At 42.4% G+C, this 20523-nt stretch overlaps 1 protein-coding gene across 3 annotated transcripts in view; it reads left to right on the top strand.

Moving 5' to 3' along the window:
• POPDC2 (popeye domain containing 2) overlaps positions 1 to 18004 on the top strand; it is a 28544-nt gene extending 10540 nt beyond the window's left edge. Inside the window, exons 3-4 of one of the 3 annotated variants that reach the window (XM_015064620.3) lie at positions 1305 to 1695; positions 7978 to 18004. In XM_015064620.3, the coding sequence (XP_014920106.1) occupies positions 1305 to 1695; positions 7978 to 8063 (477 nt within the window). In that variant the 3' untranslated portion in view covers positions 8064 to 18004. Of the gene's footprint in view, positions 1 to 1304; positions 1837 to 7070; positions 7957 to 7977 lie in introns of those variants that run through there. The other 2 variants (XM_015064618.3, XM_027060924.2) reach the window with 2 other exon arrangements.
• Positions 18005 to 20523: the final 2519 nt, after the last annotated feature.

Genomic DNA, 20523 nt, shown 5'->3' with positions numbered 1-20523 from the left:
GTGTTTGGAAGTCAACCCTACCTTTAATAAGAAAATCCACATGAAGACTTGAACACAATGCCTGGCTCACAGCCACCTCTAGGTAAATGTTCGCTGCTATCATCATCACCATTATCTCCATTGTCTCCACAATTCTTCAACATGAGCCTTCTGGCCGCCTCACTTTTAAAGTATCGTGGCCATTCCAATTATAAAGAATTGTGTGATTCTACACCCTATTCCTTTACTCTCCTACTTACGTTTCTAGTTTAACCCCAGTTTTAGCACTTATCATTGTTAAAACAAGGATTTATCAAGCACCTGCTACGTGCCAGGCACCTTACCTACCCTGCAGGTGTAATTTAGCTTTGCATTATGGGCCCGTAGTAAGTGCTCAGAACCTCCTAGATGGCTAAATAAATGGAGAATGAGGTGCCCTTTGTCTCTGTGCTCTTAAGAGTTCCTCTTCCTCAGGGTGCCTGGGTGGCTCAGTCGGTTAAGTGTCCAACTTCAGCTCAGGTCATGATCTCACGGTTCATGAGTTCGAGACCCATGCCAGGCCCTGGGCTGACAGCTCAGAGTCTGGAGCCTGCTTCGGATTCTGTGCCTCCCTCTCTCTCTGCCCTTCCCCCATTCACAAAAATGAATAAATGTTCTCTGTGTCTCTCAAAAATGAATAAACGTTAAAAAAAAAAAAAAGAGTTCCTCTCCTCTGTGCCCTTTTTCTGACTTTAGTCATCAGATCTCTTTGGTTACTTGTCATAGCCATGTCAAGAGCAGCTTCCTGGGCCTGAATTCCAGGCCAATGTTCTCCCACTGATGCAACTTGGCAGGCCTAATGAGAAGCTCTTCTCTAACTGAAATGTGTTCCAACCCTTCCTTAATCCTTACTGCAATATATTATCCTTCTTTATTCTTAAAACAAACTGTCATCAGCATGCCAGCCTTTTTCAGAGCAATGAGAGGCCCCATCTCTATCTTGAGATCACAATAGACTCAGAACCTTCCACAGCCATGGGACCACAGAATATGACAGCTGAGGAAACTGGGTGTGGAAACTGAGGTTCCTGGAGGGGAGGGCCCAGTGGGTGAATGGCTGAACCCAGGGCTCCTGACAAGTACACCCCTCCATGTCAATGCACACAAGTAAAAGTCATTCACTGGCCCTCCTCCAGGCAAGGCCATGGGGGGCACCTATGGTGGGGGGCTCCCACAGTTTCTTCAACAAAAGTGCAGCCTTTTGCCATGTAATTGTATGTTTCTCTGAGCTAAGCATGAACACAGTCTAATTTAAATCTTCACTCTCTTCTCCTGACCCCTTTCAGGTCACTCTGACTGCTGAGACTGCATGTAGCTACATCTCCTGGCCCCGGAAAAGTCTCCACCTTCTTTTGACCAAAGAGCGATACATTTCCCGCCTCTTCTCAGCCCTGCTGGGCTATGACATCTCTGAGAAGCTCTACGCTCTCAACGATAAGCTCTTTGCCAAGTTTGGGCTGCGTTTCGACATCCGTCTCCCCAGCCTGTACCATGTCCTGGGTCCTGCTGCTCCAGATACAGGGCCAGAGTCTGAGAAGGATGATGAGGAAGTCCGTGAGTCAGCCATGCCCACATCTGCCCAGCAAACACCCCCTCGCTCTCCTCTTCCAGCTGCCAGTGGCCCTCCAGCACCTCCCACCCGGGCCAGGATGTCCAGGCCGGACAGCGGCGTCCTGGGTGAGGACTCCGCCAGTCTGGTGCTGGAGGATTTTGAGGAGGTGTCAGGATCAGAATCGTTCATGGATTATAGGAGTGATGGGGAGTACATGAGGTGAGGGAGAGCTAACACGGGCACAACCACCTGGCTCAGGATCCTGTGTAAGTACTCAGAAGGCAGCTCTTTGCCTTCCCGCCAACAGTTGGCCTTAACTCAGCTTGTAAGGGCAAAAAACCATTTCACGGAGTCTGTCCTCTCACAGGACTCCCAGAAAGTGGCATTAACCCAGCCTTGCAGTAGCAACTCACTCCAGGTGCATGCAAGGCGTCGGGGGATTTTTTTTGAACTCATTTTTTATTAAGGGTGATTGCGTCTTAGAAAGTGGGCTGCTTGACATTTTGAGCAAGCAAACAGTTGCTAAATTGTTTGCAAGTTTGTGTGAATAGTTTATTTTTATTTTTTTTTAACATTTATTTATTTTTGAGACAGAGAGAGACAGAGCATGAACAGGGGAGGGTCAGAGAGAGGGAGACACAGAATCTGAAACAGGCTCCAGGCTCTGAGCTGTCAGCACAGAGCCCGACGCGGGGCTCGAACTCACGGACCGTGAGATCATGACCTGAGCCGAAGTGGGCCGCTTAACCGACTGAGCCACCCAGGAGCTCCTGTGTGAATAGTTAAGATCACAGAGAGCGCTACTGGGGATTTTATTTATGGCATGCATTTTATTTATTTATTTTTTATTATTAATTATTTTAAACAGTTTGGCTGCTTCTTTTTAAAAAAAAATTTTTTTTTAACGTTTATTTATTTTTGAGACAGAGAGAGAGAGACAGAGCATGAACAGGGGAGGGGCAGAGAGAGAGGGAGACACAGAATCTGAAACAGGCTCCAGGCTCTGAGTGGTCAGCACAGAGCCCGACGCGGGGCTCGAACTCATGGACCGTGAGATCATGACCTGAGCCAAAGTCGGACGCTCAACCGACCAAGCCACCCAGGCACCCCTATGGCATGCATTTTAAAGGGGAAAAAATGCTAATTCCTATCGGTTCTTATTCCTATCGGTTTTTCCTAGCATAGAGGCAGCTCTGGAAAGCAGTCGCTATTTAGCTTGGATTGGGCAGCTATGTCTGTTAAAATTACATATTTCAAAGAGGCTTGTGATATACGCTGATGGCCCTGGGAGGAAAGCATCCCACCTTGCTGTTCTCTTGCCCGGTGTAGAGTGCGTTGCTTGTTCGGGCAGAGGACTGGGTGCTGCCCTGTTACTATGATCCTATGGGTGTAACAGCAGCCTGGCTTTCCCCACAAACCACACCTGGGTGAGGTGGATGGGCACAAATCTGGGAGGACCTAACAGTAAGGGCAGGATTTCCCTCACACCGCAGGAGAATGGACAAGAAAGGCTGCACTGAGTAGTTCCGGGAAATCGCTTGCGTATTCCCCCTTGTTGCTCTCACAGTGCTGTGACATTTTCCTCTGGGACTCCACCCAGCAGTGGTGGAGGTCTGGATTCTCCTAAGGAAAATCCCACGGTTCCCAGTTGGGAAAGCATTTCCAAGTGTGTGTGACGCAGGTGCCCGAGGGACCCACCATCCTTTGGGAAGCACTGACAAATTTTTCAAGGAACTAGCTCAGTGAGGAAAGTTTCCAGGGTACACATGATGAATGAGTGAATGTTTATATATTTTATAACACAAGTTATGTAAATGATGAAAGAGGTAGGAGAGGCAAATGATAAGAGGTTAGAGTGTTGGTGTTAGAGATAGGGAATGTATCATCTCCTGTAGTGCCAGTGTCCCTAGAACCATAGTTGGGCTGATTCTGGAGAATTCCATGGATCTATCCAGGACCCAAGATTACTTGTTGACTTCCTCCATTTACAGTGACCACTCTCATCACCCCTTTCCCATTGTGCTGATACTCACCTTCCTGCTTGTCCACCCCCATCCATGCATATGGGTTATGTCCCGTGGATCCCTCTCTTTGTCCAGCATGCCCACCCACCTACCTGTACACACTCCTAACTCATAGCAGCTCTTGGGGTTCTCGTTTTCGTCCCAGTGTTCTCCTTTTTTTGTAGTTCTATTTGCTCTTCTTTCTTCCCTCTTTCCGACTCCTGTTCAGTCCTTGGTTGCCTTCAGTTTGCTGCTCATAAGAAGAAAAAACAGGCCTTCTCTTCTTAGTTAATTTCTTCTCTCCTTTACATTTCCCCCATTTAATTGTTGACATATTTCTCCTCTATTACCTTCTTTTCCCTTCTTCCCCACTTCCCTGTCTTGCTCTATCTATTCTTCCTCTTAACCTGCCCTGCACCCCCATCTTGGTCTTTAATCCATACTCTTCCAAGATCAGTACCTCTCCCTCTGCCTGTAGATAAAACCATTCAGGTGAAGGGATGAAAATTCCCAGCTTTAGGTAGCTACACATTTCATGTATGAGTTTTCCCAGACATGAGGAGGCAACGTGATAAACGAGAGATAGCCAGAACTGGGAGCCTGAAGTGTCCTGGCTTCTATGTCTGGGTCTGCTACGTTTTGCAAACCACACAATCTCACCGAGCCTCACTTTCTTCATTTGAGTGTGTTGGATAAGATGGACCCCAAAGGCCTCCTTGGGTTTATGTTAAGAAGGCAAAGGATGAGTTGTTCAGAAGCAAAAAGGAGAAACAGTCAGCAGTGAAATGGACACAAGCCCCAGGACATCACAGTGTCTTTCAGCATATTTCACTACACTTACTCTTATGACTTGGGACTGTCCTCCTCCTTGCTGAATGGTGGGTTCTGCTTGATTAGAAGTCCCGCCACAAGGCGCTTGGGTGGCTCAGTCAGTTAAACGTCCAACTTCAGTTCAGGTCATGATTTCACGGTTCATGAGTTCGAGCCCCTGTGTTGGGCTCTGTGCTGACAGCTCAGAGCCTGGAGCCTGCCTAGGATTCTGTGTCTCCCCCTCTCTCTGCCCCTCCCCTACTTTTGCTCTGTCTGTCTCTGTCAAAAATAAATAAACATTAAGACAATTTTTTAAAAAGCACCCCCCCCAATTCTGTACCTGTGAAGACTCTATCACCTACTATGTGATGATAGTGCAGATGTTCTGTGTGAAAGGTCACCACTCAATCTCGAAGCTCCTCTGCCCTTGAGACTATCATATGAAATAGTCCTTTTCAAATCATCCTTTGGGAAGCAGCCTTTTCAGAACCTCAAGATGAGAAAGCTGCTATTATAACTCCCTTTCTAAAGTATTAGTATTGGCAATATAAAGAGAGTACATTTTTCAATGTTTCTTTGTTCAAGTAATAGAAAGGAAAAAACGTATTATTTACTTCCAAACCACAGTTTTCAGAACAACTTGAAAACCTGATCAAGTTGTATAAATTTCAGATGGCTTTCAGTTCAGTCTGTGATAATGGGATAATTTAAACCGTAGATCCTTCTCTGGAATTGTGTTTCGGGGGCTTGGTTTGACTTATTGTCATCAAATCCCTTCTAGGGTTATTACTTTAAACAATAGTCCCTTGTGATAGGTAGCTATTTACTATTGCTTCCTTCATAATGAGGGGAACAACTCACCATCTATTCCCCGGCTCTTCCGTTACCAGAATTGTAAGCTCAGTGCTGTTCATCCTGGCACAGCACTTACATAAGAAGCATGAAGCTGGCTGAGTTCTACATCATTGAGAAAGATACAGCTTCATCACACGGACACCCGTGCTTGTCCTTCCCACCACGACCAGCTAAGAATAGCCAGCGCTTCCACTAGAGGTCTTTTTGAAAAACAGTACATCTTTTAGTCTGGGGTTGCCCGGAATTGAATGCTACTTCTTTGAATGGGCAAAACAGCCCTGCTGCATAATGCATTCATGGGGGGTGTTAGAGTCAGACCTCGCATTAACCCAGCCTTCACTAGGAGTTTGAATTCTGTGGAGGACACTCTCTACAATGTCCCATTTGGTGTCTTACTTATAGGAGCTGCTCCATGAATGCAACTCTGGAGTGAGCAGTTAAGTCAGAGAGCAAGTCTATTAGCACAAATTAATCACTAATCGAAAGCTGTTTGAAATGTGGCCAATTTTGATTATGTTTTCAAGTTCTTCTGCAACCCTGTGGTTTGAAAGTAGAAACCATATGTTGTTGCCTTTCTCCCTATTATGTATTTATTTATAAATGTTTATTTATAAATGTTTATCAATGTTTATTTATTTTCAGAGAGAGAGAGAGCAGGGGAGGAGCAGAGAGAGAGAGAGAAAGAGAGAATCCCAAGCAGGCTCTGCACTGTCAGTGCAGAGCCCCATACAGGATTCTATCTCATGAACGTGAGATCATGGCTGAGCTGAAATCAAGAGTCAGAGGCTTAACCGACTGAGCCACCCTGGCGCTCCTCCCTATTGTTTAAATAAACGAGCAAATGAGAAACAGATAACAACATGGAGACTAACTGTGGTCGGGGAAGGAGCACAGGACCAGGATAATAGTACCCAGGGCCAGGGAGCCAATTCAACAACTATTTGAGTATCTACTGTATATTTTAGGCACTGTGCCAGATAACTACGTCATGGATCATCATGAGTAACAGTTGAAAGAATTGAAGGTGTTTAATCTGGAGAGATGAGCAAGAGTGCTATCCTCAGATTTTGAAAAGAAGGGGAATTAGAATTTGCCTTAATTTGGGGGGGCACCTTGGTGGCTCAGTCAGTTAAGCATCTGATTTTTGGTTTTGGCTCAGGTCATGATCTCACGGTTAATGATTTCAAGTCCCGCATCAGGCTCCATGCTGACAGTGTAGAGCCTGCTCGGGATTCTCTCTCTCCCTCTCTCTCTTTGCCCTTCCCCCACTCATGTTCTTTGTCTCTCAGAATAAATAAATAAGCTTAAAAAAAGAATTTGCCTTAATTTGGTATTCTTGAGGACAGAAATGAGTTAAGGACTGAATATGATAAGGAGGAAGGGTTTTACTCAGTATTAATAATGGGTTGCCTCATAGAGTTAGTGAGTTACTCATCATTGGAAGAGTTCAGGTAGGAGCCAGAAGAAATCTCAGAGATTTTATAAGGTGATGCAGGCTCTGAGAGAAGGATGCCTTAGGCTATTGCTATTAAGGTGTCTTCTAACTCTGATACTATGATTCTGTGATTCTAAGATCTGACTCTGGTCCTGTCACTTAACCATAAAGAGTGGTTTCTCATCTCCAGAACAGGACTAATAGTCTAATGGATAATAAATACGTACTAATAGGTAGATAGGTAGCCTGTCTACCTCACCAGGTTGATGTGAGGAGTAACTGAGATAATGTATAGAAAGGTAGTTTGTCATTTGTAAAGCCCTAGTTAAATGTGTAAAGTATTTCAGTATCCCATTGTATACAGAATTGTTTAGCAACCCCCCTCCCTCTCTGTCAGAGGTACATGATTTCACCTCTTATTTCCCCCAGTCTGGCTTTCCAGGGAAGGTGGCAACTGGCAGAGGCCCCTGAGGACAAAGGCCCAGCAAAAAGGTGGAGACTCACACGATGGGCTCCTCAGCCCCTGACTCACCAATCACTTGCCAGACCTTCATCTCTTTTCCTTTATTGGCTCATGGGGAGACAGATCACCATCACACTCTCTTCACCCTCTTTTCATCACACTATATTTTTCTCTGCAGTGGCTGTAAGGTCCTTTGGAGCTGTCAGTTTTGCTAAACAGACCTGGGGCAAAAAAATTGCCCCTAATGGTGGCACAGCAGGAGCTGCCCCCCGGGCCTCAAGTTCTGAGTCTCTGGGTGGTAGCACCACTCTCTCTGCCAAGACCTCATGTTGGGTCAGCTCAGTTAAAGAGGAAGCAGCTCCCTCCCAGCCCTCTGGATCACAGCAGCCTGCAACCCACAACAGCCTGAACCTATTGTTCTCCTACTTGTATTTTACAGGCCTCTCTTTGTTTAAAAAAAAAAAAAAAAAAAAAAAAAGACAGGGGTCTTATAAGACTCATCATTTTGCCATACAGGTTTTTTTTTTCCTGGAAACTCATTCAGTAGTGCTAGATAGGAAGTAGAATTCTATAGGTTCTTCATAGGAAGCACCAGGAGTTGATTTCTTGGTCTCGTCTCCTATAAAAATGAGACTGGGCTAAATAACTTCAGAGCTGGTTCATTCTAATACTCCAGAATGAGACGATTCAAAGATACGACCGCCCCTATCACATCAGGTATTGGGGACAGCTAAAGCGTTGTGAATTAGTAGAAGAAAAATAAACTGAAAAGAACCCTGCGGTGTTAGGCAAGCCACCTGGAGCCACAGTGCTGAAATCCTTCCTCTTTTTCTTTCCACAGCTTCTAGAACTCCTCTCCACAGCTACTCTCAAGTTATGTCCAGGGGACAGGCCCCCTTGGCTCCAACCCACACTCCTGAACTTTAAGGATCAACAGGCTATCTTTTTCTCTGGCCGCACTAATCTTCACAGGAAGGTCACTTGAGTGCACACCGCGTCTCACCCCCTGGAAGGCTCACAGGCAAGGTCAGAGCAGACACAGAAGACGTTGCCCCGCTGCTAACATCAAGGGCTCCAGGCGACTTGTGCAAATTTACCCTCACCAGCCTTCCTTCCAGGAAAAGGCACCCAAAAGTGTGAAAGCACCGATCCCATCCTTCACTAACTGCAGAATCTTGGGCAAGTTACATAGGCTCTCTGAGCCTCATCTGTAGAGTGGGGATTCACAAAACCCATCTCCCAGGGTTGTGGTGAGCACTGAATGAGCTGACTTAGGTAGAGCCCCTCGGACATGTACATGGCGTGACACCTAGTAAGCACTCCATAAATCACTCAGTTTTTTTCCCTTGTTGTTTTTCTGAACTGTTAAAAGGGTCACTGAAGTCAGCTAGCCAAGAAGTTTTCATGGTTTACTTGTTTGTTTTTCCAGTTAGATTCAATTTATAGAAGTAGAAATTTTTAAAAACCTAGTTTTCCCTTAAGCTTTTAAGTTCAACTTACAAATCTCTTGTTCTGTTTAGGACCCTAGTATTAAACAATAGTTTTCAGAGGGACTTTAAAAAACTTAGTTAATTAAATTTCCTTTCATAGTTTTAAGTGGGTTTATAAATTTAATATATTCTATTTTACTTTTCCCCTAAATACTTCAACATATATTCTGGTTATCTATTGTCCTATAACATTCATACCTAAAACAGTGACTTTTTTTAATGAATATAATTTATTGTCAAATTGGCTTATGTACAACACCCAGTGCTCATCCCAAGTGCCCTCCTCAATGCCCATCACCCATTTTTCCTTCTCTCTCACCCGCCCCATCCACCCTCAGTTTGTTCTCTGTATTTAAGAGTCTCTTGTGGTGTGCCTCCCTCCCTCTCTGTAACTATTTTTCCCCCTTCCCTTCCCCCATGGTCTTCTGTTAAGTTTCTCAAGATCCACACATGAGTGAAAATTCTAGCATATAGAAATATAATTGATGTTTTGTATCTTTAACTTTAATTCAGTGATCTTGATAAATTCACTTATCACTTCTAATAATTAATTCAGGGAGTCTTCAGGATTTTCCACAGATTCACATATATCATCCATAAATAATGATGGTTTTATTTCTTCCTTCCTAACCTATACCTTCCCCCTCACTCCTCCTCCTCTTTCTCCTCCTTATTTTTCTTTTGATTCCTTGTTTTTCTGGGTAGGACCTATAGTACAGGGATGAATGGAAGGGATAATGAAGACATCCTTCTCTCATATTTGACTTTAAGGAAAATATTTTCAATATTTCGTTATTAAGTATAATGTGTGCTATTAGATTTTTATATTGCCCCTATCAGATTAAAGAAGTTCTTTTCCTAATTTGCTGTTTTTTTTAAAATCAGGGATGAGTATTGAATTTCATTAAATGATTTTCTGCATTTATGGAGATTATTTTTCTCCCTTATTCTGTTAATGAATTACATCAATAGATATGTGAATATTAAAACAACCATGCATTCTGGAGGAAATCCAATTTTATTATGTTGTATTTTCCTCTTTGTCTATATCTGAACTTAGTTTGCAAATATATATATATATATATATATATATATATATATATATATATATATATTAGGACTTTTACAAATATGTATCTTGTAATATCATTGTCAGGTTTGATATCAGGGTTATGCTGACTTTGTAAAAGGAGTTAGGAAGTACTCTATCTTTCTTCTTTCCTATTCTTGGAAGAGATCTTTAAACCCAGAAAGCTTTATAACTCTTGGTTCCCACTCCACCCATGTTACCTTCTACTCTGTCTTCTTTTTCAGTCAGTTGCCCATGCCCAAAACCTTGGAGTCTTTCCATTTATCTTAGTTCTATTTTCAAAACATATCCTGAATTCAATTCACCACCTTCACTGCTACCACTGATTTCAAGCTATTATTTCATACCTGGATTAACCTCAATGGACTTACAACTGGTTCCCTATTTCTCCTGTCTCTCTTCCCCATAATCTATTGTACACACAGCATAGTGGTCATTTAAACATGTATATGATCTCATCACTCTCTCGCTCAAAATTTCAAATGGCTTTTATTATACTTAGAGTAAAATCCAAACTTCTTACCATGTGACATTAGTCAAGATGAGCTTATTATGACTTCATAGCACAAATGTTTATTTCTCTCTTAAAGTCTACTGCCAGTCTGCATGACTCATGAGGGCAACCATCTTCATGTTGCAACTCAGTGATTCAATCTACTCTGACCATCTGGCTCTGTCACTTGAAGAGAGAAACAGCTCGACATTCCTGTGCTAGCTTTTTGATGCTTTGGCCCAGAAAGGATACAAATCACTTCTGCCCATAGTCCATTGACTAGCGGTAATCTCATGGACCCACTTAATAATCCACTTTGTGCTTTGGTTAAAGGGATTGGGAAATGTGGGGAAGCAAAAGCATGTTTGGTGAATCCTATTCTTCTGGAAACTTATAAGCCACAATGCCCTACCTGCCTGTCCTTCAACTGTATTTTATTCTGATCTCATTCTTATTTATCATGTTTCAACCACACTATTCTTTTTGGTATCTGTCAGGCATACCTAGCTTCTTTCTATATTAGGGTCTTTACACTTGCTGACTTCTGGCCATTCAGTTCTCAGCTCCAATGTCACCATCCCAGCTAAGATACCCACTCACCTTACCATCATCTTCTGTCCCTTTTCCCTGCTTGGACTTTCTTCAGAGTCTTTTCTCTTTCCTCTCCTTTTAGGATTCCAATTACATGCTTGATAGAACTGTACATTGTGTCCCATATAGCTCTTACATCCTTTTCTCATTTTTTTTCCTGAAATTACACTGTTTATTTCCTTTCTTGTTTGATTTCTGTCTCTTCCCTATATATTTCACAATATATTTCTCCCTTGTCAATTCTGAGAAATTCAGTAGCTCTTTTGTCAACCCTTGAGGGCGGTTGTGGAGAATAAATAAAGCAATAAACAAACAGCAACAAAGTGTGTACACGCTAAGTTGAGACTCAGCATTACCTGGATGTGGTGCCACCCCTCGAGCTAGAGGTCTCCCTAAGCAGGGCTCCTGTTACACACATGCAGTACATAACAGAGGTTCTGTACAATGGGAACTTCATTTAACGTGTGTGCGTTTGTTTTTAAAAGGATCAGACCTTCTACATCATAGAAGTTGTGTGGGAAAAGATATCTGGATTCTTACAAGGTTTTTTTTTTTTAGATATATTTGTAGATTTTTAGAATCAACCACAATGGTATCTTTATGTATTTGAAATATAGCATTACATGTAGGTACAAAGCATTGTATTTACTCAGTCTATGGAAAATTCTTGACATGACATGGATTTGTGAACCTTCTGCAGTAACCCCACACTAGAGATCCACACATGTGAAAAGAAAATCTTGGGTTTATATCAAAATTTTAGCAATAAAGCCTGGCAAATAGTTAGATTTGCTCTCAGGAGACAACAATAAATATTCTTTTATCTCATGAATACTTATTAAATATTCACTTGCTGTCAAACATTATGCTGGACATCACAGGCTTTAATAAGTGAATCATTCATGGTATCTGCCCTGAAGGAACTTGAGCTCTAGCAAAGGAGAGATATGAATCATAAGCACCCTGCCCCTCTCCCCACCAAGGCCTTGCTAAGTCAAGCTCCTTGGGCCTGGCTCCTCTGAGGATTAATTAATTAACTCTCCTCTGAGAGTCCTCAGTCCATGTGTAAATAGGTTTCTTGTGAACCATAAATAAATATACGTCAGATCCCTGACGTATGTACAAATAAGCACTGTGTCAGTCCACTGTGGAAAGCATTACAAGAGTGGTTTAAACCACTATATGACCTACAGAACTCCAGCAGAAGAGATCACTTCCTATTTCTGGTATTCGGAGGGTTCATGGAGAAACTGAGCTGTGCCTTCAAAGACAGAGTTAGGCAAGGCAGAAGCAATCCAGGAAAAAGAAATATGTGACTCAAAGACCCTACGCTGGAAGGTACAAGAAAAGCATGGCTGGAGGAGAACCAATGGCTCTTAGTGACTAACTGTGGAACCCAAATAAGCTCTCATCAAAAGGCGATGGAAAGTGAGCAGGAAAATGGCGCACTCAGAGCAGTGCTGAGGGAGACTGCATTCAGTGCATACCACAGAGTCTGGCAGAGTTTAGTTGTTTCATAAATGTTCACATTCTGAGAGACCTGAGAGAACAAAGCCAGGAGAACAGTGTCAGCCATTGAAACAGTCAGAGGGATTGTGAGGTACCAAGGGCCAGAATATATGATGGTGATGGGAACAGAGAGGCAGACACCTGAGAGATAGCCTGGGGGGAATTGCTTGGGAGAGGAGGCAAATCCATCTTAGAGGTTCTCCATCTTCTTCCGCATATATTCCTGACACCGTGGTTTCCTGTAGACTCCCCCACAAGTCTCGATGATGGAAAAAATGTGAGCAATGCTCTCAGTGGTTTCACTTCTAATTGTCATGGAATTCATACGTTGACACATGTCTCCCACTCAGAAATTTCCCTAGAGATCATGGGATTTTATTTCACTTTTGATTCACTTCTCTGACGTGATCCTTACCAAGAGCCTTCTGCATAGCACATGATTGCCAACTGCCGATTGCCAACTGACGGTTGCTCAATGGCCTGGAATTGCCCTCTATACCCCCAACCCTCTGCTCTGAGTCCTAGTCATCCCTCAAGACTAGTACAAATGTCCCCTCCCCTCCCACACTGTCCCTGACATCTACCCCACCTCTGTCAACATTAATCTGTCCCCTCCAGGACTCTCAGAGTCCTCTTGGACCACCACCCTCAGCTCTCACCTCCCCCCAGACTTTCTCTCCAGGTGCTTGAGGGCTGGGCAGATTCTTATTGCCATAGTCCCAGCACCCCACATGGTGTCATGTGCCTGGCATTTAGTTGGTAATTGTTAGATCTTTGTTAAACTCAGCTGTCTAACATTTCAACATGGCCTAGATTAGGATTTTAGAAACTTCTAGTTCCACTTTCCAGTGTTCTTTTGCTTCTGCCTCCTGTTGAAGTTAGAACACTTTGTCTTTGACTCATGCGTGACTCAGGAAGGAGGTCCTTTCTTCTGGTTTCTCCAGGCCCTGCTGAGGAGCTCAGGCCTGCTGTCCCCATCTCCTGTCTGTGGACAGCTCAGACTTCTTGCCTGTTCCTCTCTGAAATGTGGGAGATGAAAATGTGGGTCACTCCTAATTTCTCCAATGTGATTTCTTCTCTTTTCCCTGAATTTTGTTTCTTGTAATCTGATTCCTCGTCATTCACCACATGTCTTCTATTTCTCTTGTCTTTTGCAACCTCCAGTAGCTCTCAAATTATTTTAACACCTGTCATTTATTCATCACAAACATAAATACACATATTTTTAAAACCCTCCTATTTACACTGTAATACTTCATCTGACCTAGTAAAATCTACTTTAATGCAACATGGCCAGACACCTTGCCATTGCTGGCAAATTTTTATTAAATTAAGTTTAAAAAACAAGGATATGGGGATAACATAAGTAGACATTGGGTTAGGATGCCTTATGAACATAGTGTAGGGTTAAGAAAACAGAGCTCTGGAGTTGACCACTTGGATTCGAATTTTAGCACTGCCACATTCATGGTCTAGTTACATAACTGCTCTGTACCTCAGCTTGCTCATATGTAAAATGGCAATAAAAAAAGAAGAACCTATCTCATGTTGCTGTGAGAATTTAATGAAACATAAAACCATGCCTGTCACACAGTAAGCATTCAATACATTGTAGTTATTATTAAGAGGATTGCCATCAGAATAGTGCCTGGACATAGCAGGCTTACACTAAAGGTTTGCTGAATGAGTGAATGAATGAATGAATGAGTGAACATTCTGGTTTTGTGATAGCTTGTCTTTAGTTTTACCATTTCCCCGTGCTCTCCATAGAAGAAGTATAGCAAAGGGCAGCTTCTGAAGTGAACCATGGGTTGAGAGTGAAAAAGGAACGATCTTGACTTTGGGGTGGACTGAGTTTCAAGTCCAAACCAGGAGGGCTGGGTGAGCACTTGGAGTTGTGAAGTTGCAGGGGCTGGTAACTGCAGGAGAGAAGGGGCATTTTCACTTGAGTCAGTCTGACCCCAAGAAGAGGGGTGTTCACATATTGGGCTCTCCTTCCCTGGATATTTGCCTAGATCTCTTTCCACTTCTCCACCCTCCAGTTCTGTCCAAACTAAGAATCTGTCTATACTGGTATGGGCCTGGGTAAATGTTAAAGACCCAGAGCTTCAGGGTAGCAGCAGGAATTTACTTCCAGATAAACACTGCCCCTTGATAGTCTTCAAAAGCTATTAAAGCTCACATTTGCATTTATTGAAGAGTCACTTAGAGTTATTAAAACCCAATAGAAGTGCAGTCTGGTTTGGAAGTGCGGTAAAAATGGGAGAGTGGCTGTGTTTTTTCTCCGGTGGCTGTTTGACTTCAGGCAATTCCCTTAATCTTTCTGGGCTCTTCTTTCTTCCTCTGACACTCTGTGGCTTGATGACTAATAAACAAGGGTTGCTTAAGGAACCCAACAATAATAATGATAATAGATCAACCTCAGAGGATCTAAGAATTTCTTTTGGAAAAGAATAAGAGAAATCAAGGAAGAAAGATAAGGATTGAGGCATAGAAGTTCCTGAATTCTAGGTTAAGAAGTTAAGAAGCTCTTATTCTAAGGCCTTTGGGAAAATCCAGTGAAAAATTGGCAGCAGGAGAATGATAAGTTTAAAGACTTTGTAGGAGTTATCTGGCACAGGTAAATAGAGGGACTAGAGGGGAAAGAAGCTGGAGGAAGATACCAGTTCAGAGACTGGTGCCAAATCCAACGCCTTACCCCACGTCTGAGAAAACAGAAAGGAAGGGACAGATACCAGACACATTTTGAAGAAATTGAGAGACATAGTGTCTAAGTGTAAATCAGGTATTGGGAGGGAGGAAGAGGGGGTAATTACTTTTTTCTTTTTGAGCATTATAATGTCTTGAGCCAAAGATAACTCAGGCTTCAAGCCTGATGTTGCATGCCAGTGTGGTGGCTATTGTCATTGAGGAGAGAGAAACAACTTTGGGGGAGATGTTGATTTTATTTTGGATAGTTTGAATTTGGGCTATTGTCAGGACACTGAATGGCCCCCATAAAGCAAATAGTTAATGTTTCATAAGTGAGTGAATACTGAGGATAGGGAGGATTTTAGGGCCTGGGACATAGAAGAACTCAGGCACAGGGATGGCCACATCACCTCCAGGCTCCTCTCTTAGGAGAAGAAGCCAACCTCCTCTGGGGTAAATGTGGGCTGTGATGGTCACCCCAAGGCCTGAGCATGCTGAAGAGTGAGGTCAGAGGTGTGTTTAAGGCTGGGGGGCAGCAGTGTATGTCTCTCTGAGAAGGTCACTCGGGACCACTTGAACAAGGAGATCAAGGGCTGGGTGAGATTTTAGCAATATGAGAAGATTTATGTTTCAGTATGATTCCTTTATACACCCACAGCTTCCTCCTGGAGATATTTTTTTTTTAAAGACTTTATTTTTAAGTAATCTTCATACCCAAAGTGGGTCTTGAACTTACAACCTCAAGATCAAGAGTCATATCCTCTACCAATTGAGCCAGCCAAGAGCCCTGCATGGATACTGACTGAAATGACATACTGAAGGCCAGTCTTCCTGGAAGAGATAGAACTGGAAGTTCTATCTGAATGGCTGGTAGAGCCTGAAGGGGATGGTGGGGGCAGCAGGCGCAAAGGCTTGGAAGTGACATAGTCTACAGTATGCTTTAGGGGGATACTGGCTTCAGCACAAGGGGGACACGGCAGGTAACTTCAGTTAGGCAGAGTGGGGCCAGACTGAGGATGTTGCAAGTGCTAAAATCCAACTTGAGGAGGCCAGCCCGTATCACACAGTGGACAGAGCCCAGGTTCTAGAGGCACATGGCTTAGTGTGAATCCTGATTTCACCCATTGCCAGCTGTATGACCATGGACAAGTTGCTTAATTCCCTCTCCCTCCATGTTCTCTGATATAAAATGAGGTAGTACATGGAACTGCTGGGAGGATTAATAGAGAATTTATATAAAGGGATTAGAACACTACCTGACACGTATTAAATACTCAGGAAGTTTTAGTTTTTCACTTTCTCTTTCATAACTTTCTGTATTGACTGAAATTTTTTTAAAGAGTTGAGTTTTATAGTCATAAATAAATAAGAGTTTAATTTTTTTTAGAGGTCTTTATAGCTCATCCCTTCTAATGATTTCACTGCTCAGAGACTATGGTGTCTGAATGAATGCCATTTTTCAAAAGTAATGAAATCTCAGGCCCCTAAAGTTCTGAAGGAAAATGTCATTCCACTTTCACACATGGGTATGGACTGGCCAACTTGGAGCCAGTTGAACACCACATGGTAACTCCAGAGGAGAAATTTGGGGGGTTGAGTAACTTATCTTAGGAAGACAAATGCTTGAATAAGTAATTGCAAGAAACCAGTTTCTTTGAACCACTGTCAGAGCATATGTGAACTGGTATGCCATGTTTAGAAAGTAATCCAGCATTACTAATCTTTTGATATATCTGTTGACCTAGCAATTCTTACTGCAAAAATTTATCATACAGAAATGCAGGAGTCACAATATGAGATAGATGCACACAAATATTTATTGCAGCATCATTTGTAGTTGAAACAACCTCAATCCATCACAAAGAAAAAAGCTGACAAAATTTTGGCATATCCAGACTGTGGAACATTACACATCCAGTGAGTAGATTAGACCTGTGTCTAATTGGAGGGATAGTCATGACATATTGTTAAGTGACTACAAAAATTGCAGAGTGATAGGTGTACTATGATTTCATTTTTGTTAAAAAAACAACTTTGTGTGTATATATTTGTATTTACATGGAGAAATGGGTAGAAGGACATACATACGGCTATTAACATGGATTACCTCAGGACCATGGTAGTCTATATATCTACAGTTTGACTTGTTAAAATGAACATTTATTGATTCTGTAGTTTGAAAAATATATATATAATAATGTATGGGAGGTTTTTTGTTTGGTTTGGTTTGGAAATTAATCTGAAGACCAAGATTGAGAAGCGATCACCCAACTGCTTTAAGTGAATTCTGGTACCCAGACCCTGAGTTACAATCTTGCCTTAGAAATACCTTGTAGGGTAACTGAGGTCTTTGGTGATCACTGAATAATCCCAAAGAAAAGAAGTTAGAAGATGGTAGATACATTTGCCCCAGTAGCCAAAAGGAAGTAAAGCAGAAATTCCTGAAAGTAGAGACTAGGAAGTTTGGTGTGTTCTCAGCAAAGTCCAGGGACAAATCACTAAAAACATTGCTTGTATATATTTATGAAATTAAGTAGAAATTATCAGGAGCTCTTGGGAATGAAGTCATGCTAAAACTCAATCATATTATCTCTCTTTTCTCTCTCTCAGATCAGGGGATCATTATAAAGTATTGAAACTTTTCTCATAATATATAAGTAGTCAAGATAAACATGAATTAGAAATCTATGCAAATGTTCAGACCCAGAGTATTGATTAATCTTAAGGGAGCTTCTAGAAGTAGGGCTTTGCCCTTCACTTTCTCCTCTCAAGTTCTTGGATACAGATATAAAAAGAAATCTATTTAAAAATGACATACGCATTGGGACACCTGGGTGGCTCAGTCGGTTAAGCATCTGACTTCAGCTCAGGTCATGATCTCATGGTTTGTGGGTTTGAGCCCCACATCGGGCTCCATGCTGACAGCTCAGAGCCTGGAGCCTGTTTCGGATTCTGTGTCTCCCTTTGTCTCTTCTCTTTCCCCTACTCATGCTCTGTCTCTCTCTCTCAAAAATAAATAAACATTAAAAAAAATAAAAATAAAAATGACATATATGTGTGTGTATATATATATATATATATATATATAATAAATATATAAAAATTACATAAAGCTTGGAGGGAAAGCTAAATGTTCCTAAGGATAAAATCGGGATATAACTAATTCCTGACAAGTTGAAAGATTACAACACTAACATGTAAAGGAATTGGGTTATATGGAAAGTTCATTCAGGTTAAAAAAATCAATTCCATGAGAAAGAAAGAAAGCAGAATCAGTAAGAATAATAGACTCTAAAAATTGAAGAGTTGAGGGGCGCCTGGGTGGCTCAGTCAGTTAAGCATCTGACTTTGGCTCAGGTCATGATCTCACGGTTTGTGAATTCGATCCCCACATCGGGCTCTCTGCTGTCAGCATGAAGCCTGGAGCCTGCTTTGGATCTTCTGTTCCTCTCCCTCTCTGCCCTTCCCCCATTGGTTCTCTCTCTCTCTCTCTCTCTCTCTCTGAGAATAAAAAAATAAACTTAAAAAAAGTTGAAGAGTTGCAGTTGAACCCTAAAGTGACTCTTGGGCTGAATTAATGGAGGATTATAATGAGGAACATGTAAAACTGTATACTTGGTGTGTTCTGTGGGAGGAAGATTGAAAACATTGAGCCCAGTCCTGGGATTATGGCACAAACTGAACATATTCAGGGTATCACGACCAGAGGGAGGAAGGGTCTGGAAACTATGTTTGCAGTGCCACTTAAGGGAAGGGGTGTACTATCAAAGGGAATTACTTCTGTAATTCTCATGGAAAGATCTCAAAAGAGGTTGTGAGCAGCAGGGGGTGTGGAAGGGAGACGATGCTCTTGCCTTGCCATCAGGCAGATTTTCTTGTTACCTCTCTCTTTTTTCAAATCTCACACATGTCCCACCTACTTAAAGCCAGGTTTCCCAAAGTGTGGGCCACTGGGCAGGATGGTTTAAGGTAGCACATAGACCCAGCATTAAATAACATTAAGTCTCCTGGTGAGATTGCTGTTTATGTTTTCATTTTCTTTCAAGTCACTGATTACATAAAGAAGAAAGTCTCTGGTGTTAATAAGGTTTTGTCATCTCATATTTACTAATCTTCCCTTTTTAATAAGGAAAGGACAGGCCTGAAGTGGAGAGCCTTCAGCAAGCCACAACATCTAGTTGGACTTTTAAACATTATTATGTTATCATTGTATTAATTTACAAGAAGGGAAACTGGCTTTTCTTTTTTCTTTTTTTAAGTTTTTTTCTTTTTTCTTTTTTCTTTATTTTGAGAGAGACAGAGACAGCACGAGTAGGGGAGTCAGGGAGAGAGAGGGAGAGAGAGGATCCCAAGCAGGCTGTGTACCATCAGCATGGAGCCCAATACGGGGCTCAAACCCACAAAGCCATTAGATCATGACCTGAGCCAAAACCAAGAGTCAGAAGCTCAACCAACTGAGCCACCCAGGTGCCCCTGGAAAACTGGATTTTCATTTAGGGTAATGATCTAAAATTTCTGATGGGGAGGAAAATGAAATGTGAGAGAGTCTAATCGTGCTTTAAAGTAAGAAGCTATTAGCAAAGAAGCACAGGGATGTACTCAAAGGCAAAACTGGAAGTATGAGGACAGGGAAAAACAGGTCAGTGAAACACCAATCAGCATCACGTAACATCATTTTGATCATAGAAGCATAATTTACACACGCTTGGAAGCGATAAGCAGTGGGGAAAACCAAGGAAGAACTATGTGCTGAGCAGTGTCTCCCAGGATGGCAAATGTGTGACAAGGACATTAAGGTCAAGGAACAGTAGGCACAGCCCTAATATAGCTCCTGGGTAACACTGTCTCTAGCGAGGTCCTTGCCTGGAACCTGGGTGGAGTAAGGGAGGGAGTAAAGAGGGGGTTTGGGTTTTGAAAAATAAAAATGAACCCCAAGCCTGCCCAATACTGGGGGGAGTTTCTGCATGCATGTTACGCTCCCACTGACTGTGGGGGACAGTGCAGAAAGTAAAGACCTACGTTAGTATTCACAATGCATCACCTGTCCTTTCATTGCATTTCTACAGCCTAGACAAAGGCCCAAACCCTGACTTCTGGTCAGCTGGGTGACTTGGCCCAGACGGACCAATTGCAGGCTATTGCTTATACCATCTTCCTGCCTTTACTGTGGACAGTGAACCAGCAAGTCAGCAGTTTCTTTCAAAGCACATTTATTTGAACAGATCTTTGTACACATGTGTTCAGAGCATCATTATTCAAACAGCCAAAAGGTGGAGTAACACAAGTGTCCGTGGATGGCTGAAGTGGTAAACAAAATGTGACATACGTATACCATGGAATACTATTCATCCTTAAGAAGAAAGGAAATTCTGACACATGCTATTAAATGGGGGACTTTGAAAATGTCATGCGAAGTGAAATATGCCAGATACAAAAGGACACATATTGCGTGATTGTATGAGGTATTCTAGAAGAGTAGAAATCATAGTGACAGAAAGTAGAATAGTGGTTACCAGGGGCGGG

The sequence above is a fragment of the Acinonyx jubatus genome, chromosome C2, assembly GCF_027475565.1.
Source record: "Acinonyx jubatus isolate Ajub_Pintada_27869175 chromosome C2, VMU_Ajub_asm_v1.0, whole genome shotgun sequence".
NCBI classification, from domain to species: Eukaryota; Metazoa; Chordata; class Mammalia; order Carnivora; family Felidae; genus Acinonyx; species Acinonyx jubatus.
The sequence above is the reverse complement of the archived record's forward strand: the minus strand, read 5'-3'. Positions and strand labels throughout refer to the sequence as shown.